The sequence below is a fragment of the Anolis carolinensis genome, chromosome 4 (genome assembly GCF_035594765.1).
Source record: "Anolis carolinensis isolate JA03-04 chromosome 4, rAnoCar3.1.pri, whole genome shotgun sequence".
In the NCBI taxonomy this organism is placed as follows: domain Eukaryota; kingdom Metazoa; phylum Chordata; class Lepidosauria; order Squamata; family Dactyloidae; genus Anolis; species Anolis carolinensis.
Genome location: NC_085844.1, coordinates 184,248,954 through 184,269,375, shown reverse-complemented (window position 1 = coordinate 184,269,375; position 20,422 = coordinate 184,248,954). Strand labels below are relative to the sequence as shown.

At 44.0% G+C, this 20,422-nt stretch overlaps 1 protein-coding gene across 7 annotated transcripts in view; it reads right to left on the bottom strand.

The window, feature by feature from the left end:
* LOC100558935 (uncharacterized) overlaps nt 1-20,422 on the bottom strand; it is a 36,969-nt gene that overhangs the window by 5,496 nt on the left and 11,051 nt on the right. For 2 of the 7 annotated variants that reach the window (XM_062978365.1, XM_062978366.1), the window contains exons 2-8: nt 18,554-18,715; nt 16,542-16,575; nt 14,338-14,498; nt 13,304-13,385; nt 1,884-2,064; nt 957-1,024; nt 741-817 (exon numbers count right to left, since the gene is read on the bottom strand). In XM_062978365.1, the coding sequence (XP_062834435.1) occupies nt 741-817; nt 957-1,024; nt 1,884-2,064; nt 13,304-13,385; nt 14,338-14,498; nt 16,542-16,575; nt 18,554-18,619 (669 nt within the window). In that variant the 5' untranslated portion in view covers nt 18,620-18,715. Of the gene's footprint in view, nt 1-740; nt 818-956; nt 1,025-1,883; nt 2,065-13,303; nt 13,386-14,337; nt 14,499-16,541; nt 16,576-18,553; nt 18,716-19,998; nt 20,393-20,422 lie in introns of those variants that run through there. The other 5 variants (XM_062978367.1, XM_062978364.1, XM_062978368.1 and 2 more) reach the window with 5 other exon arrangements.

The window sequence follows — 20,422 nt, the reverse complement described above, 5'->3', positions numbered from 1 at the left end:
TCCTTCCACACAGTTATATTACCCATTTATAATCTTATATTATCTGCTTTGAACTGGATTATCTTGAGTCCACACTGCCATATAATCCACTTCAGTGTGGATTTTATACAGCTGTGTAGAAGGGGACTCAAATAATCCACTTCTAAGCAGATAATATAAGATTATAAATATAATATGAAATAATTACTGTGGTATAATAATACAAAACAATATAATCTCTAAAACCAGGACAGTAAATAATGAGCAACACTCTGAAAGCAGGGAAATTGGGAATTACAGAAAAGAAACAATCAGGGCCAGCTAACACTTCCCAACAAAGGATTTCCCCAGGCAGGAAGCAGCCAGGCTTTGAAGCTGAAAGGCCATTAAATGCTAATCAAGGTGCCTAATTGCAGCATTCATACCTGCCACACCGAGACTATTAACTGCTATTCAAACTGGCCAACCAAGGATTCCGCAAGGTAGAAAGTAGCCAGGCTTGCAAGGAGCAAGGCTATTTAGTGCTTTTCAACCTGGCCAACCAAGATTTCCCCTAGGTGAAAAATCCCCACTTTGGGCCAACCACTGATAGTAAACGAATAGGTATTATTAGATATCAAGTTCAAGTTCACTTTATTACGGTCAATGACCAGCTCATAAAAAGAGGGACACAGTCCCACACAAAAACATCAGGTGTGAGGGTCGGAAAATTTAAAACTTTAAAACTCTGAAACTTTAAAATAAGTGCATAGATATCATACCTTACAGTACTGATTTTGAGTCTTCTTAATTTCATGTGTTGTAGATGTCTGGTTAAACAGATCTTCCTCTTGTCGATCTAAAAGGTGCAATATGCCATGTCACTTCCTTAACTGTGTGCATTTCCCCCTCTTTCCCATCAGGCCCACAAGGCAAGCAGTTTTATTATCTATTACAGTAAAATGGTCAAGGGATCAGGGCCACCAAGCACTACTCGCCAAGCTTGTGTTTTAGCTGCTCAACCTCTCTCCTGATGCACTCATACTCTCGCCATAGGATTTTCTTGCTGTAAGAAAATAAAACAAAACCAGCCACATCAGCAACAAGGTAGCAGGAATCAGGATTATAGTGAAAAGGCAAGAAAGTTCAGGTAATGTTTTAAAAAGCTATCAGTACATGCTGAAATACAGTAAATGGATGCTACATCCTGCTGCCTAGAGAGGAAGTCACTAACAATAATTTAGCTGGCTCTTCATAGTCTAGAAATGAAAGGAAAAAGCAAATCCACTTAGTTCTAACTAAATGGGAGCCACTTAGGCAACATGGTTGGCTACAAAGAGCCAGATGAGCACAGGGGACTTTACTCTCTCCAGTGAAATAACTACATTTAAGGAATTTGGCAGAATCCAGTATTTATTGAAACTGCCACAAATAGATACAAACCAAACTCTGAATGACAAGCTCTAAACTAAACCTTTTTGCAGTTATGATTTTATTTCATTCATATTCCACCTTGTTCCCAATGATGAACTTAAGGTGCCAACATATTTTAAAACAAACATATTAAAATCAATCCAGTCAGTTTTTAAAAGCACAAGAATATTTTCTGTTGCCAGCAAGAGAATACGAATGGAGCCATCCTGGCTTTTCTAAGGAGGAAGTTCCAAAGTCTGGAAGCAGCCACCAAGAAGGCCCTCCTTCCTTATTCCTGCCAAACAAGTCTAAGAAGGTGATGAGACACACAGAAGGGCCTCTCTAGGCGATCTTAAGAACTCTTAAGAGGCTCATTATGGGAGCCTGGATTCAAATCATACAGGCCTTTATAGGTTATCACTAGTCCTTTGAATTGTGCCTGGAAACAGACCAGTAGCCGGTAGCACTGTGGCAACAAGGGAGCTGTTTTGCTCAATAACCCAAATGCTGACCTCTCTAGCATATCTTGCATGATGCCAGTGGTGAAAAATGGATCAGGAGTGCAGTCGCCATCGGACTGCTGAAACACCTGCTGCCGAAGGCTATGGAGTTCACTCTTTAACCCTTCCATCCTGTGTCCAAGTACTGACTCCAAGCCACCCTGGGAACTGTGCCGCAGCCGATCTACTTCCCCTGCAAGAGGAAGTAGGATGGGACAAAAATGTTAGCCAACAGACTCTCCTTGGCTGCTAGAACAGATTAATGTGGAGCAATATAGGGAGCTTGACATCAATTTATTACTGCAAGTTCACTAGATAAAGTTTTGTTATTGGGGTATCAATGGAGTACTATAAGTAAGGAGGCATTACTAGCAAATTAACTCAGTAAAGAAAAAGGCAGTTAGATTGACCCAGTAAGAAAAAATGAGATGTAGGTAAGGAATCCAAACATGAGTGTCAACAACACAGTGTGGCTTCAGATATGAAGTAGTACAGGAGGTGCAAGGGAGAATAATCCAGACTTAAATAACTTTGTTACTGTTGAGTATTGCTTTTCATCTTGGGGTGTGGCATACCTATATATACAGCTCTACAGGACTTTTATATAAGCAAGTGGGTACCTGGTTTTATAAACTTGTCTAAAGGAACATCAAAAATATGGAACAAATAAAAGCCTACATATGGATACTTTGGATCTACACCTTGTCTTTGGTGTTGGTTGCCTTTTTAGGTTGCTGGCACACAATGCTGCAGTGACCGTAAATGCTACCAACAGCTTCCCAAATAAAGTGTTATGATTGAGCCTCATGGCTCTGTTACTGGCAGACGTGGGCGTAAGACTCCTCGAGAGTCAGATACTCTCGAGGAGCGAGAAAGAAAGAGACTGCGAGATATCTTTGCAGCACCATCTGACGAAGAGTCTTTTGAGGGGTTTACGGAGAGAATGGAGGAGGGGCTGGTTAGCTCGGAGGAGGATGAGATGGATTGGACTCGGGTGAGGGAGGAATTGGGTGCCACTGGCAATGATGGGATGGAAGATGAATGGGGACCTTCAGGATTAGACCCATGGACAAGCTGGAGGGATGGGACGGGATCCACAGCTGGGGATGCTGTGGGGCGTAGTCAGAGGTGTTCCAGCTCTGATGAGGAAAGTGATGAGGAAACGCCCGGGTTAAGGAGGGCAGCTGATAGTGATGAGGATTTGTAACTGGCATAAAATGAGGCTTGGGAGCAATTGCAAATTGCGTTGGGCAAGGTAATCTGGACGAACGCTTGGGATCTGTGTGGGACGCTTTCCTGAAGACTGGTGTGTTTTCGTGTGCTGATACGTAAGTTGTTTTGGAATTTGGGGTCAGACGGCGGGAGGAATTGTGTGGGCTTTTGTTTGTGCAAACTTGTGCTTAATCTCATTAGCTTTGACCTTCCGTCGTCTTCTTGACGGACGCCATCTCCTGCTTTGGATTTCGGACTGAACTGACCACGGCTTGACTTCCCCCTACTCGGACTTGGTGAAAAACGTCTGCTTCTGGCTTGAACTACGGAAAGGAACTGGGTCTACTCTACTGCTTCAATCCTCGGCTGATCTGTGTGTATTGGAAATCTTGCCTGCTGTGTGGAGGAGTGACTCAAGTTACTCAAAGCACAGTGCTGGCAGCAGAGAGGAATCTGCTGCCAATTAATTGCATTCTTTTGAACACTTTGTTCCCCGGCTTCTGTTTTGTTTATCCCCAGGCTGAAGCAAGCTGTTTTGTTTTTACCCGGATTAAACTCCGGTTTAATCCGGTTTATCTTTTGAACGTTTTTCCTTGCCCCTTTTTTGCTTTTAAAGGCTAATACTGCCTGGCCCTTGTATTTTACGGGCATTTTGAGTTCTGTTATCCAATAAACTCTGTTATCTTTGATCTTGTGGCGTTCTGTCCTTGACAGATTGCCCAACGCCATAAAAAAGGTTTATTGCAGTAATAAATCCCGTCAGGAAGACGATGGATGAGTTAAGGGCTAAGTTCGATCAATTACAAACGGCCTTTACTGTCAGTCAAACAGCTAATGCTGTTAAAGGACATGTTTTGACTCCTGAACGCTTTGACGGAACCAGGTGCAAGTTGCCAACTTTTTTGGCACAAGTTGAGCTTTATTTTTCCCAGCTCAGTGCTCATGCTTACCCTACAGACACTAGCAAGGTGGCATTTATTTTGAGTTTGTTGACTGGTCCCGCAGGACAATGGGCCACTAATTTAATTTTGGGAAATGACCCAGTCAAGGACAATTTGAATAATTTCAAGAAGTTACTAACTGACACTTTTGGGGACCCTCTCCGCACGGAGAATGCTGGGTGGGCTCTGTATCGGTTGAAACAGGGAAAGGGGACTGTTTTGGATTACTTAAATAAGTTTAATTTGTATCGCCACCAGCTGGACTGGGGGGAAAATGCATTCATGCTCTTGTTTACTGCTGGGTTAAGTGATTATCTCCAGGATGAATTAGCACGCTTGGAGCCGGCTGAGAATTGGGATGCCTTAGTAGCTAAGGTGCTGCGTTTGGACGCCAGGTTCGAGTCCCGTAAACACTCGAAAGCAATGTGTGCGCCACCTATGCATGTAACCAGGGCACCTGTGGTGATGGGGGAAGAGCCTATGGAGCTTGGGGTCTTTAAAAAGCTGTCTACAGAAGAAAAGAACCGCAGGAGGCAGCTGGGGTTGTGTTTGTACTGTGGGAATGCTGGGCATTTTGCCAAAAACTGTAATGTGAAACCTTCCCAGCTTTCGGGAAAAGGCCAGCCCTAGTGCGACGTGAGTCCAACGCATTAGGGCTTCTAAAGCAGTCAACTGAGGGGAGGAAGCATGTTTTCGTACCCATTACATTATCTGTTGGGGGAAAAGAACTTGTTTCTACTTTGGCACTGCTGGACTCAGGGGCTACGGTCTCTTACGTGGATATTGAGTTTGCTAGGAAGCATGGCATTCCTAGAGTGCGCAAGGCATGCGACGTGTGGGTGGAAGGAGCGGATGGGAGACTGCTGGAGACTGGGGTGGTTAACCATGAGACCTCAGCAGTAATGTGGGAGGTGCAGGGAGTAACGGGAACGTTTGTGTGGGATATTACAAGCTTGCCCAGATACGATGTGATCCTGGGGATGGATTGGCTAGCTGTAGTAAATCCACAAGTAGATTGGGTGACACGTAAGTTGACCTTAAAGAGGCAGGATTGTTGCACTCTGAACGTTTCTCAATCTGATATGGAGGGAGTGCCTGCTGAGTATGGGGAGTTCTCTGATGTATTTTGTAAAAAAGAAGCGGACAAGTTACCGCCGCACAGGCCGTATGATTGCGCCATTAAGCTAGCGGAAGGTGCGAAATTGCCAGCAGGAAGGCTGTATGCCTTGACTGTACCGGAAAGGCAAGCTTTGCGAGAGTTCCTAGATGAAAATTTAGCCAAGGGGTTTATTCGCCCATCTAGCTCTCCAACTGCGGCACCGGTATTCTTTGTAGCCAAAAAGACTGGGGAACTTAGGTTGGTCTGCGATTATCGGATCCTAAACAAATACACCATTCGGGATAGGTACCCGCTGCCTTTAATCTCGGAACTGTTATCAAAGGTGCAAGGGGCTAAGGTCTTTACCAAGCTTGACCTGCGGGGGGCGTATAACTTAATCCGAATACGGGAAGGTGATGAATGGAAGACGGCATTTAACACGTGCTTCGGATGCCACGAGTTCCGAGTCATGCCTTTCGGACTTTGCAATGCGCCTGCGGTCTTCCAGAGGTTCATGAACGATGTGTTTAGGGACCTAATTGACCAATTTTTAGTGATTTATTTGGATGATATCTTGATTTTTTCTAAGGACGAGAAAGAACATCGTCAACATGTCAAGCAGGTTCTGCACCGTCTGCGGGCTAATGGGCTCTTCGCCAAGGCTTCCAAGTGCGTCTTTCATGTGCCTGAAGTGGAGTTCCTAGGTCATGTAGTGTCAGGTAGGGAACTTAAAATGGACCCACATAAGGTTGACGCCGTCAACTCATGGCAGGAGCTTAAGACTAAGAAGGATGTGCAAAGGTTCTTAGGATTCGCTAATTACTACCGGGAGTTTATTCCGAATTTTGCAAAGCTCACGGTGCCTTTGACGCAGCTCCTGCGTAAGAAACAGCCATTTGTGTGGGGGCGGGAAGCTCACGACGCGTTTTTACAACTAAAGTCTAGCTTTCAATCAGACAACATACTAACACATCCTGATGTTGACAAACCGTTCGTGGTAGAAGCGGACGCTTCTAGCTACGCGTTGGGGGCTGTATTGTCTCAGAAAGATTCCTCAGGGACCTTGCGTCCCTGTGGATTTTACTCGCGGCAACTAACACCATTCGAGCAGAACTATACCATATGGGAGAAGGAGTTGTTGGCGATTAAGGTGGCGTTTGAGGTGTGGCGGCACTGGCTAGAAGGGGCGCGGCACCAAATCGTGGTCAGGTCTGATCACAAGAATTTGGAGCACTTGCAAACAGCAAAAAAGTTAAACCAGCGTCAAATCCGATGGGCTTTGTTTTTCTCCAGGTTTAACTTCAAAGTGCAGTTCGTGGAGGGGAAGGCAAACTTGCGGGCCGACGCCTTGTCCCGCAAGCCGGAGTTTAAGACCAATGAGCAGGTAGTATGTCAGACCATCTTGCCTACTGCCTCTCTATGTGTTGTAGATAATGAGCTCGGGTTACATGACCAGATCCTTGAGGCTCAGAGGGACGATGTGTGGACTCAGGAGCAACTTATGCTGTTATCAGCAGGTAACCGTATAATACTGCCTCATCTACAAGATCAAGACGGAGTATTGGTACGCAGGGGGCAGGTCTATGTACCAGTGGGGGCCCTCAGGTTGGAGGTGATTAGAGCCCACCATGACGAACCCATGGCTGGGCACTTTGGCAGGTTCAAGACCGTGCAGCTTATCACCAGGAGCTACTGGTGGCCAAAGATGCGGCAAGACATTCTGCGCTTTTGTGACAGCTGCGCTGTTTGCCAGCAGAGTAAGACGCCTGTTGGGCGCCCTAGAGGTTTGTTGTCGTCTCTACCTGTTCCTGAGAGGCCATGGCAAATCATTTCCATGGATTTTATTTCGGATTTGCCTAAGTCTGGGGGTTATACTTGTATTTGGGTGGTGGTGGATTTATTTAGCAAACTGGCTCATTTTATTCCTTGTTCAACCATTCCGGCGGCCCCTACGTTGGCCTTACTGTTTACTAAGCACATCTATCGTTTGCACGGAGCTCCCGAGGTGATTATTTCGGATAGGGCTCCGCAATTTGTGTCACGCTTTTGGAAACACTTCCATGAGTGCTTAGGTACTAAGTTAAACGTTTCTTCTGCGTTTCATCCGCAAACGGATGGTCAGTCGGAACGGGTTAATGGGCTCTTAGAGCAATATTTACGTTGTTTTTGTTTAGATCAACCCACTGCTTGGGTGAAGTGGCTACCGGTGGCGGAGTTCGCTTACAACAATGCGGTGCACACGTCTAGTCAGCATACGCCATTTGAGCTAACGTATGGTTTTCACCCACGGGGAGGTGTGGCGCCGTCGACCAATGTGGTCTCTTCTGACCCTGTGTACCGCTCTTCGGAAATGGCTGCGTTGCATGATGTTGCCCGTCGCTTACTGTTGGAAGCTAAGGCAACGCAAAAGACTCAGGCCGATCGCCGCAGGCAGGCAGGGGAGGAGTTGGAAGAAGGGGATTTGGTGTGGTTGTCTTCCAAACATATTAAACAGGCTGGGGGAAAGTTTGCGCCTCGGTATTTGGGTCCCTTTCCTATCGTTAAAAAGATTTCTTCCGTTGCGTTTCGTTTGCGTTTACCGTCTAGTTTAAAGGTCCATCCAGTTTTCCATCGTTCACTGTTAAAATTAGATACCTCCAGTCGTCGTGGTGCTATAGCGGAGGGTATCACTGCCACCTCTCCGCCTTCGGGGAGGAGGCCTTTGTGAGAGGGGATAGTGTTATGATTGAGCCTCATGGCTCTGTTACTGGCAGACGTGGGCGTAAGACTCCTCGAGAGTCAGATACTCTCGAGGAGCGAGAAAGAAAGAGACTGCGAGATATCTTTGCAGCACCATCTGACGAAGAGTCTTTTGAGGGGTTTACGGAGAGAATGGAGGAGGGGCTGGTTAGCTCGGAGGAGGATGAGATGGATTGGACTCGGGTGAGGGAGGAATTGGGTGCCACTGGCAATGATGGGATGGAAGATGAATGGGGACCTTCAGGATTAGACCCATGGACAAGCTGGAGGGATGGGACGGGATCCACAGCTGGGGATGCTGTGGGGCGTAGTCAGAGGTGTTCCAGCTCTGATGAGGAAAGTGATGAGGAAACGCCCGGGTTAAGGAGGGCAGCTGATAGTGATGAGGATTTGTAACTGGCATAAAATGAGGCTTGGGAGCAATTGCAAATTGCGTTGGGCAAGGTAATCTGGACGAACGCTTGGGATCTGTGTGGGACGCTTTCCTGAAGACTGGTGTGTTTTCGTGTGCTGATACGTAAGTTGTTTTGGAATTTGGGGTCAGACGGCGGGAGGAATTGTGTGGGCTTTTGTTTGTGCAAACTTGTGCTTAATCTCATTAGCTTTGACCTTCCGTTGTCTTCTTGACGGACGCCATCTCCTGCTTTGGATTTCGGACTGAACTGACCACGGCTTGACTTCCCCCTACTCGGACTTGGTGAAAAACGTCTGCTTCTGGCTTGAACTACGGAAAGGAACTGGGTCTACTCTACTGCTTCAATCCTCGGCTGATCTGTGTGTATTGGAAATCTTGCCTGCTGTGTGGAGGAGTGACTCAAGTTACTCAAAGCACAGTGCTGGCAGCAGAGAGGAATCTGCTGCCAATTAATTGCATTCTTTTGAACACTTTGTTCCCCGGCTTCTGTTTTGTTTATCCCCAGGCTGAAGCAAGCTGTTTTGTTTTTACCCGGATTAAACTCCGGTTTAATCCGGTTTATCTTTTGAACGTTTTTCCTTGCCCCTTTTTTGCTTTTAAAGGCTAATACTGCCTGGCCCTTGTATTTTACGGGCATTTTGAGTTCTGTTATCCAATAAACTCTGTTATCTTTGATCTTGTGGCGTTCTGTCCTTGACAGATTGCCCAACGCCATAAAAAAGGTTTATTGCAGTAATAAATCCCGTCAGGAAGACGATGGATGAGTTAAGGGCTAAGTTCGATCAATTACAAACGGCCTTTACTGTCAGTCAAACAGCTAATGCTGTTAAAGGACATGTTTTGACTCCTGAACGCTTTGACGGAACCAGGTGCAAGTTGCCAACTTTTTTGGCACAAGTTGAGCTTTATTTTTCCCAGCTCAGTGCTCATGCTTACCCTACAGACACTAGCAAGGTGGCATTTATTTTGAGTTTGTTGACTGGTCCCGCAGGACAATGGGCCACTAATTTAATTTTGGGAAATGACCCAGTCAAGGACAATTTGAATAATTTCAAGAAGTTACTAACTGACACTTTTGGGGACCCTCTCCGCACGGAGAATGCTGGGTGGGCTCTGTATCGGTTGAAACAGGGAAAGGGGACTGTTTTGGATTACTTAAATAAGTTTAATTTGTATCGCCACCAGCTGGACTGGGGGGAAAATGCATTCATGCTCTTGTTTACTGCTGGGTTAAGTGATTATCTCCAGGATGAATTAGCACGCTTGGAGCCGGCTGAGAATTGGGATGCCTTAGTAGCTAAGGTGCTGCGTTTGGACGCCAGGTTCGAGTCCCGTAAACACTCGAAAGCAATGTGTGCGCCACCTATGCATGTAACCAGGGCACCTGTGGTGATGGGGGAAGAGCCTATGGAGCTTGGGGTCTTTAAAAAGCTGTCTACAGAAGAAAAGAACCGCAGGAGGCAGCTGGGGTTGTGTTTGTACTGTGGGAATGCTGGGCATTTTGCCAAAAACTGTAATGTGAAACCTTCCCAGCTTTCGGGAAAAGGCCAGCCCTAGTGCGACGTGAGTCCAACGCATTAGGGCTTCTAAAGCAGTCAACTGAGGGGAGGAAGCATGTTTTCGTACCCATTACATTATCTGTTGGGGGAAAAGAACTTGTTTCTACTTTGGCACTGCTGGACTCAGGGGCTACGGTCTCTTACGTGGATATTGAGTTTGCTAGGAAGCATGGCATTCCTAGAGTGCGCAAGGCATGCGACGTGTGGGTGGAAGGAGCGGATGGGAGACTGCTGGAGACTGGGGTGGTTAACCATGAGACCTCAGCAGTAATGTGGGAGGTGCAGGGAGTAACGGGAACGTTTGTGTGGGATATTACAAGCTTGCCCAGATACGATGTGATCCTGGGGATGGATTGGCTAGCTGTAGTAAATCCACAAGTAGATTGGGTGACACGTAAGTTGACCTTAAAGAGGCAGGATTGTTGCACTCTGAACGTTTCTCAATCTGATATGGAGGGAGTGCCTGCTGAGTATGGGGAGTTCTCTGATGTATTTTGTAAAAAAGAAGCGGACAAGTTACCGCCGCACAGGCCGTATGATTGCGCCATTAAGCTAGCGGAAGGTGCGAAATTGCCAGCAGGAAGGCTGTATGCCTTGACTGTACCGGAAAGGCAAGCTTTGCGAGAGTTCCTAGATGAAAATTTAGCCAAGGGGTTTATTCGCCCATCTAGCTCTCCAACTGCGGCACCGGTATTCTTTGTAGCCAAAAAGACTGGGGAACTTAGGTTGGTCTGCGATTATCGGATCCTAAACAAATACACCATTCGGGATAGGTACCCGCTGCCTTTAATCTCGGAACTGTTATCAAAGGTGCAAGGGGCTAAGGTCTTTACCAAGCTTGACCTGCGGGGGGCGTATAACTTAATCCGAATACGGGAAGGTGATGAATGGAAGACGGCATTTAACACGTGCTTCGGATGCCACGAGTTCCGAGTCATGCCTTTCGGACTTTGCAATGCGCCTGCGGTCTTCCAGAGGTTCATGAACGATGTGTTTAGGGACCTAATTGACCAATTTTTAGTGATTTATTTGGATGATATCTTGATTTTTTCTAAGGACGAGAAAGAACATCGTCAACATGTCAAGCAGGTTCTGCACCGTCTGCGGGCTAATGGGCTCTTCGCCAAGGCTTCCAAGTGCGTCTTTCATGTGCCTGAAGTGGAGTTCCTAGGTCATGTAGTGTCAGGTAGGGAACTTAAAATGGACCCACATAAGGTTGACGCCGTCAACTCATGGCAGGAGCTTAAGACTAAGAAGGATGTGCAAAGGTTCTTAGGATTCGCTAATTACTACCGGGAGTTTATTCCGAATTTTGCAAAGCTCACGGTGCCTTTGACGCAGCTCCTGCGTAAGAAACAGCCATTTGTGTGGGGGCGGGAAGCTCACGACGCGTTTTTACAACTAAAGTCTAGCTTTCAATCAGACAACATACTAACACATCCTGATGTTGACAAACCGTTCGTGGTAAACCGATCTTTGATCTTGTGGCGTTCTGTCCTTGACATAAAGTTTGTACTCCAAACTTGGCAAACTTATGTTTACTAAGTTTGTAACTTCAAAATCTTCTCACTTTCAATTATATGCAAACTTCCTTGTCTGAAAGGCAGATAATAATAATAATAATAATAAAACTTTATTTATACCCCACCACCATCTCCCCAACGGGGACTTGGGGCAGCTAACATGGGGCCATGATAATCCTGCCCCGTTGCTATTTTCTCTCTGCTTCTTTTCTTTCTATATCTACCATTCAAGGTTTTCTCAAGGTCCTGAATTCATAGGTACTAGTATCCCATTTCCTTTACCCACCCTTTCTATTCACAGCCTACAGCTGGCTTAATCTTGACTGCTATAAAGTTGTGCGTCTGTCTTTTGAAAAATGATACCCTCTGACCAAAACTCCTTGCATCTCTTCTTTAGTGCCCACCATGGTTTCCTTCACTCTTCCCAATCTGCCAATTACTCTCCACTCTTCCTATAGCCATCATATTCCTAGGCCCCTAAACTTCTCTAACTTCCAGCACTACTTTCTTTTCTCAACCATGATTATGACAACCCTCAATCCCAGCCAATCCTTAAATTGCTGGACTACAAACCTATTAGCTTGCTATGCAACTGAATATTGTGAACCTTCACAACAGCTTAGCTCCTCAATGTCAAAACATATACTATAATGTAGATAAGTAGATAAACAGTGCAAACAATTCAGAGACAAAACTAAGTTGTAAATGTCTCATATTCTTTACAAGCGCAGAATAAGCAACCATAAACAATTACATGTGTTAATTATTTATGTTCTAGAAATCAAACCTCTGATGCACAATCAGGCAACTTGTAAAGATGTCATACACCTCAAGCCAATTCTTAGGCAGTGTCCTATTATTATTTTTCTAAAAATGTGAGTTATATACTCTTGAGATGATAATTCCAAACCCATTCTCTTATAGATTGTATTTAAGTCAGTCTGGGCTAATCTGAGCATGGTCTGGACCTTCCTCAATGCATGGCCTTACTGCATGCCTCTATTCACCAGAAGATGTTCAGGAATGATTAGTCCATAACACTCTTACCTTAATGGTTATCTTTTCATATTTTAATGGGAAAGGAGTACTCTGGGGAAGGGGTGTATCAAATAAATCTCTCCCTGAGCTAATGTTTTACAGCACTACCATTGACTACTGTAGCCTATTAATGTCTCTGATGTCTACTTCCTCAGTTACCTATTTCTTTCTATAGATCTTTCTGCTTCCTCAAATATTAGTTATTTCCATTTGTTCGTTTACATATCCCTGAATTCAATTTAATCATCTTTCTGTCTCCCAGATTTCCATTGACCTTTCAATTCACACCAGTGGGCTGGAAAAACACTGGTATAAGCTCACTCCATGAAGTGCCCCTGTATGCAGTAAAAGGAAGAATGATGCAAAAGCAGTGATACAGGCATTCCCAAACCTCTGTTTTTCAGTAGTCTTGGCAAGTTGTAGATGCTCCCACAGAGATGTGGGAAAGGATAGTAAACATCAGACATTTGGAAAGCTTGTGTTGTTCAGTCTTTTTTACTGCCTTCCATATGAACCTGTTTGCTCATTTTAATCTGGAGATGCTCTCCATTAAGTGCTGCCATTCTATATTTTGCAGAAATGCATTCCGTGTTGTTGCACCTAGTCTACAGAGCTCCTGCTCAGCAGAGGCCTGTCTTATTCTCTTCCCTGTCTGGGCTTCCGTTTGCTTGTAATCTTCCTTTGGTAGTCACTTGGGCTGACAAATTTCTCTGCTCTCTCCTCACCTCTATCTCATCTTGTGCTTTTATACTGTATATGTCTTAACACTGTAAGCCATCAAGGGCATCAAGGAAACTGTATTTCAAGGATTTACATATATTTTTTTGTTTCAAATACGGAATAGATGGTCCAAGGAAGGGAGCAACTTTGGAAAAGAAACTACAGAACTAGGCAACTCTCTCTTACCTTCTAGGTGACTGATACTCTGCTGCTGTAGATCCTTCTCCTGTTTCAGCCGCTGTACTGCTTGGGTAAGGGATTCTATGACCTAAAGACAAACAAAGGAGAAACATGACAACAGCAAAGCCTACCTAAATAAGAGGCCCTTATAGCTTCTGTGTTTGAAACACAGACATCAATAAAGCTACGTAGATTCAAATAACTATTGGCATTTAGATGTGCATTATTCTTGGGTGGATACCGCACTCATTATTGAAATTACCAAAGGTGGAATTCAAAATATTTCTTTCTATTCTGTCATCACAGTCTCAGGGTGGGCTAAAACGACAAAATAATCTGCCTAAAGCCACACGCTGAGCTTCATATATTGTTATATAACACCCTGAATACTGTTTTGCTGTTTATATTGTTGTTTGGTGTTGAAACTTCTGGGATACAGACAACCTCTTTAAAAAAAGTGTAACAGAAAGTCTATGAGTCAATTTTCTAGCTGCTGGACCCACTGCCAGATATATATACCCTGCAAAAATTGAAGTGAAATTGAGTGTAATTCACTTATGTAAAAATTCTATGCCTTGTTATATAGCAAAATCATCATTCTTGGATGCACATAGAAGTATGAGTTTGTGTGTGCCTTCAAGTCACTTGTTGACTTGTGGTAATCCCATGAATTTCACAGGGCTTTCTTAGCAAGGAATATTCAGATGTTTTGCCAGTTCTGTCCTCTGCAACATACTGTAGTCTATAGCACCTGGCCTTTACTGGCAATCCCCACCCAAATACTAACCATGGCTGAGCTTTCTTAGCTTTCAGGATCAGATATGTTCTGGTGTCTTTGGGGTATGACAGTCTTACGCACATAAGTAACAACTTTCACTTTCAACAAATTAGGGGAAAGGGGAGAGGTAGTGCGAACTAGAAGGCAGCATGAACAGGCAGGGAATGCATTGGTCTGCAGGGTATTTCTTGCATGCAGTCAATTGTGATAAAGAAACCCTTCACAACCAAAAGGTGTATCATGTGAGTGCAGCGCTAGTTACCTGAGATTGTGAATGTAGTTGCTTAGAGATGGCGGAAAGCTCTTCAGTGGCCATTCTGCAGCACGGGTGATCTCCACATGTGAAATGTAGGGGTGGTGCTCCAGTCTGTGGCTCAGTCAAACCAGCACTCTCAGTATTTATTCTGCCCACCAATAAATCAGCTGTGAAGATAGAAAGCAACCCATCTGATCAGTCTACCAAGCACGGAAACCATCTAGGCTTGGTATAATATTTTATTTCCCCGAATTGCATACAATTGTTTGAATCATTGGTGGCTCATGCACATGACATCTAACAGGGAAGAAGTCAGAGCCAAGAAGTGTCTAGACACAGTGCCAAGTAGATCTTGTTGGTAGTTCTAACTCATTTTATACTCTTGCCGTGAAATTGAGCATCTTCTTTAGCAATATGTTGCTTCTAGGGTTAGGCTGTTAATATCTTTTTGAGTTTCCACTGGAACTCTACAATTAAACAATAAACTCAGACAATGGGCAATGTGTGCTCAACAAGCAAAAAAAAAATCCCTGTATTTGCTAGGTTTTTTAAACCATGTGTTTTCTTCATCTAGACTCTATTTCATTAAATGCACAATAGGAAAACTAACATATCCATTCAAACCCAGCTCGATGAATAGAAATATACTGATGCACCTAAAATGTATAGATATAGGTTCTGTTTAAAGATACACAGAACCGATCAAGGAGAAGATGACAACTTGTAAAAAAAGGTTTTAAAAGAGTCAGCAAGCAAAGTAAACCAAGCTCTTGCTTCTCATACAGGTCCTCACACCGAATAAAATAAACAATTCCTCTTCAAAGTAACCCTCCTTCTGCCTGCAGCCCTTCAATGTAAACATATCAATTTATAAATAAAAGAAAACAATCCATGTTCATCCCTTCCTAACAAAGCAGAGTTAGCAACATAGGGCCTTTGACCAGTTGCAGTGTAAAATGGAAAATGTGACAACCTAGCAATCCACTTAGTTCAAGCATGAACTCTCTAGTTCAGGGGTCCTCAAACTTTTAAAGCAGAGGGCCGGTCCACAATCTTTCAGACTGTGGAGGGGCCGAATTATCATTTGAAAAAAAACCCCAAACAAATTCCTGTACACACTGCACATGTCTTATTTGTAGTGCAAAACAACAACAAAAGAACAATACAATATTTAAAAATGAAAACAATTGTAAACAACATAAACCTATCCGGATTTCAATGGGAAGTGTGGGCCTCCTTCTGGCCAATGAGATAGTCAAGTTAATTAGGATTGTTGTTGTTGTGTGACTTCAAGTCATTTCAGACTTTGGGCGAGCCTAAGTCTAAAGTTATTTATTTATTTATTCATTTACTACATTATTTATTACATTTATATCCTGCCCTTCTCACCTTCTCACTCCAGAGCAGCTGTATGTACATACATTATATTATTAGCATAGCACAATATTAGCATTATATATTCCTATATTGAACTATACCACTAAACTGTAATATTATATGTAATATATAACATATAATTAATATTATTATATGGTATTATTAGTATTATATTGTATATTATAATATTATCAATATTATATGTATATACAATATATTATATTATTTAAAATGATATAAAAATATTATATTATAAAACTGAGGGCAGGGGCCAGGTAAATGACCTTGGAGGGCCACATCCGGCCCCCGGGCCTTAGTTTGGGGACCCCTGCTCTAGTTCATTGGTCTGGGACAGAACCTCTGTTACCCCCTGAATCTGTAGCTGGATAATTATTCTATGAAAACTCATTTACCAAGCCTGTCAGTCTTTCCTTCCTGCCTTGTGCTGATTCTTTTGTTACATTTCAGCTATTTAAAAGAAACACCTATTATAGAAATAGGAGAAACTCATTCAAAGAATCTATCTTCTGCCATCTCCCAAATATCAATTCTTACCAACTGTTGCTACTATAACCTGCAGTTGGGGCAACTGAGGATGATGGGTACCTCCTACTCCAGGCCAGCTAGTATTCAATGTCCACAAGTCAATGGGATACTGCTGAATGCTTATGGTCTTCTCCTTCTGCTTGCGCCATGATTTACAAATACTTCAGTCAAAAGAGACTTGTTCCAAAATTCCAATTGGGAAGATGTTATAATGGTGAAAATTTATGAAATTAAAGGCATTATGAGAGGCATTATACAATTTTCAGAGATAGAAAATTTATTCTTACCTTTGGAGGTTATGCTGGTTGCATTCAGACGCTGCTGCAAGAAGCAAGATAAGAGCAAGTTTTAATAAAGGTTTTCCCCTGACATTATGTCTAGTTGTGTTCGACTCTGGGGGTTGGTGCTCATCTCCATTTCTAAGCCAAAGATACCTCCAAAGTCCTGTGGCCAGCATGACTGCATGGAACCCCGTTACCTTCCCACCTGAGAGGTACCTATTGATCTACTCACATTTGCATGTTTTCGAACTGCTACAGTAGGTTGGCAGAAGCTGGGGCCAACAGCAGGAGCTCACCCCCCTCCCCGGATTTGAACTGCTGACCTTTTGGTCAGCAAATTCAGCAGCTCAGCAGTTTAACATGCTGCACCATCGGGGTTATAGTACACTTCAAATATTCTAATTGGAAACACCACATGAATCACAGGAGCATAAACTGATGCTATATAACATCAGATTCATAGCATGTTCTGTATCCGTATCTGAAGAGTTACAGACAAGAAGGAATACTCATGTAAGTACGATTAAAACTTCATTACAGAGACATCAGCAGGCATGTGGCAGTAACATTTCACTCCCTTTTACAAAATTTCAAAACAGTTTTTAAGTCCTGCATAAATTATAATAAAAAAGAACAGGTGAAAAATAATTAAAACAGAAACAACTAAAACAAGAATGGAAACTTAGCAGCCAAAGAAGGACTGATTTCCAAAAGCAATGGAACCCCCCCTTTTTTTGTTTGCATAATTTCCATAACTTCATAAAAGAAAATGACAGCCAAAGGTACAGCTCAAGGAAACAAGGTCCAAAACTGCAGGGTGGTATCCAAGAAATCTTGCTTCTTTATGAAGAATGTTGTGGCTTCACGGCAAAACAGAAATTAAAGCAGGATTTTACCAATACTGGCAGTTAAGAACAAGATTGGTTCTGTAGGTTTGTTCTTGCAGGTCTGGCTGAATGACAGTGACTGCTCCAGGATCTGCCATGTCTCAATAGTTAATACATTCCATATCTGAAATCAAATTGCTAATCAAAACTATAAGAGATCAATTGAAGGAAAGATGTTCACAAAAGTGCTGACTTATCATCGAGCAATTCAGTCAGCAGTCCAGCTTGGTTAGTACTGGCAACTTAGCACACAACACTGGACAGCCTTGCCAGTCACGCCAAAAATTGTACTCACTTGCCTACCATACCATCACTCCTGCCAACTTTTGCTGACCAACAGGTGAACAAGAGAGCAATCAACTTAACAACAAACACTATCCAAAGCTACCATTGCTACCAGCCTTTGCAGACAGAAAAGCACATTGCAATGATGTCAGTAGGAGACATCATGAATATCTCTGCCAATTTAAATGTCCACTTCCTCTTTGAATCAGGCATCCTCAGAGACTGTGAGGTCTACTGGACATATCTGCGGAAAGTCCAGGGTGGAAGACAGATCTCTTGTCTGTTTGAGGCAAGTGTGAATGGTGCAATTGGCCACTTTGATTAGCATTAAATGGCCTTGCAGCTTCAAAGCCGGGCTGTTTCCTGCCTGAGGGAATCCTTTGTTGGGAAGTGTTAGCTGGCCCTGATTGTTTCATGTCTGGAATTCCCATCTTCTAAGTGTTGTCTCTAAAATCAGGAGAGTAAATAAAGAACAAGAGTTGGAAACAGGTAAGAGTTCTTTCTCCCACCCTGGACTTTCCACAGATATATAAACCCCACTTGCCTAGTTTCCAATAAACCTCACAACCTCTGAGGATACCTGCCATAGATGTAGGCGAAACGTCAGGAAAGAATGCTTCTGGAGCATGGCCATACATGGAAAACTCACAGCAATCCAGTGATTCCAGCCATGAAAACCTTCAACAAATTTCGTCTGTCTGTTTCCTTGTTCTAGGAAACTATCCAGAAACTAGAAAACATCAACATATTTTCCCTCAAATAATATATCAATCCTTATTCAAAACTCAGTATCTTTTTTCATACAGGTGAGCAGCAGTTTACATGGTGCTCTGTCACTGAACTTGCCTTAATTTTGGCTATGTTGCTGTCTGCTTCGGTCAATATAGAGCTGAGCTGTGTGTTCCAATCCATGATGTTGCCCAAAAGTTGCGTGTAACAACTCAGTCGCTGCCAATTTGTAACCTGAGACAAATCCTTGGCCAGAAATAAATCTCAGCAGAACAGTGCCTACAAAAAGCAGTGGGAGAATATCTTTATTTTTTCTTCCATAACCTCCACCAGAATTCATCACAGCAGAGAGAAAAGGAATACAAAAGAAGAAGAGACTTGAAAACTCTAAATACTACTCCACCAAAACGGTTCTCATAACAGCATTTATAGCAGGCATGGACAAACCTCAGCCCTCCAGGTGTTTTGGACTCCAATTCTCACAATTCCTAACAGCCTCAGACCCTTTCTTTTTCCCCTTTGGGAAGTTAGACTTGGCCACGGTGGTCTACGCTCTATGTGGGGTTGCCTTTGAAGACTGTTCAGAAGCTTCAGTCGATCCAATGGGCAGCAGCCAGGTTGCTCACTGGAGCGGCATACAGGGAGCACACAACTCAGCTCCACTGGCTGCCAGTCTGCTACCAAGCACAATTCAAAATGCTGGCTTTAGCCTATAAAGTCCTAAATGGTTCCAGACCACTAACCTGTCTGAACTTATCTTCCCCAGAGATTAAGATCGTCTGGGGAGGCCCTGCTCTCAGTCCTGCCTGCTTCGCAAGCACGACTGGCGGGGACGAGAGACAGGGCCTTCTCAGTGGTGGCCCCTCGGCTGTGGAACTCCCTCCCTTGTGACATTAGACCAACCCCCTCCCGCCTAGCCTTCAGAAGGAAAGTAAAAACCTGGCTCTAGGATCAGGCTTTCGGAGAATAGCACAGTGTAATAATAGATTTGGAATATGCGCAATGACTATGGAATAGCTTTAAGGCTACGATTTCTGGATGGTGTGATTTTAATATTGAATGTAATGTTTTTAAGCGTTTAATATGTATTAATTTTAGTTCAATTTATTTCAAGCTTAATGTCTTGTATGTGTTTAAGGCATTGAATAATTGCCATATGTAAGCCGCCTTGAGTCCCCTTTGGGGTCGAGAAAAGCAGGGCTTAAATAGGGTAAATAAATAAATAAAATGGTGTCACACTTTATTCTGCAGTGTAGACGCATCCCAGTTTGTACTCTCCGCGTTTCATAGAATAATAGAATTGGAAGAGAAGTCCAGTCCATCCAGTCCAACCCCCTGCCAAGAAGCAGGAAAATCACATTCAGAGCACCCCCGACAGATGGCCATCCATTCTCTGCTTAAAAGCCTCCAAAGGAGGAGCCTCCCCCACACTCCGGGGCAGCGCGTTTCACTTTGCCATGGGCTATAACCGCACTGTAAAATTAACACGGTTTGGCACATTAACTGGCACATGGCTCAAATGCTATGGAATCCTGGAAATTGTAGTTTTGTGAGGTATTTACCTTGTTTTCCTGTGCCACAACGAGCTACAAAGTCTAGGACCCCATAGGATGATGCTATGGCGATCAAACCGGCATCAAGATGCGATAATTCCGCAGTGTGGGTGGCCTCCGCATGAAGGCAAGGCCTCACACGGACCAGAAGGCAACCTTCGGCGGTGCTTTCCTTCAGAGGGCTCGGCCGGACAGCGCCTGGGCCCATCACCTCGAGGCCCTGAGGCACGGAGTGGGAGGATGCCTGCTCATGGCGGCCCGAGTCAACACCCCGGGAAGGCGGTCAATGGGGCCTTCCCTCTTCCCTAAGGCAGGGATTCGAACACGCAGACCGGCGGCCGCGCAAACACTCGAAGCGGCTTCCGCAAAGTGTTCTGGGGGAAGAAGTCCTTCAGACTATGGAAAACCACGCCTAGGACCTTCCCCCGGAATA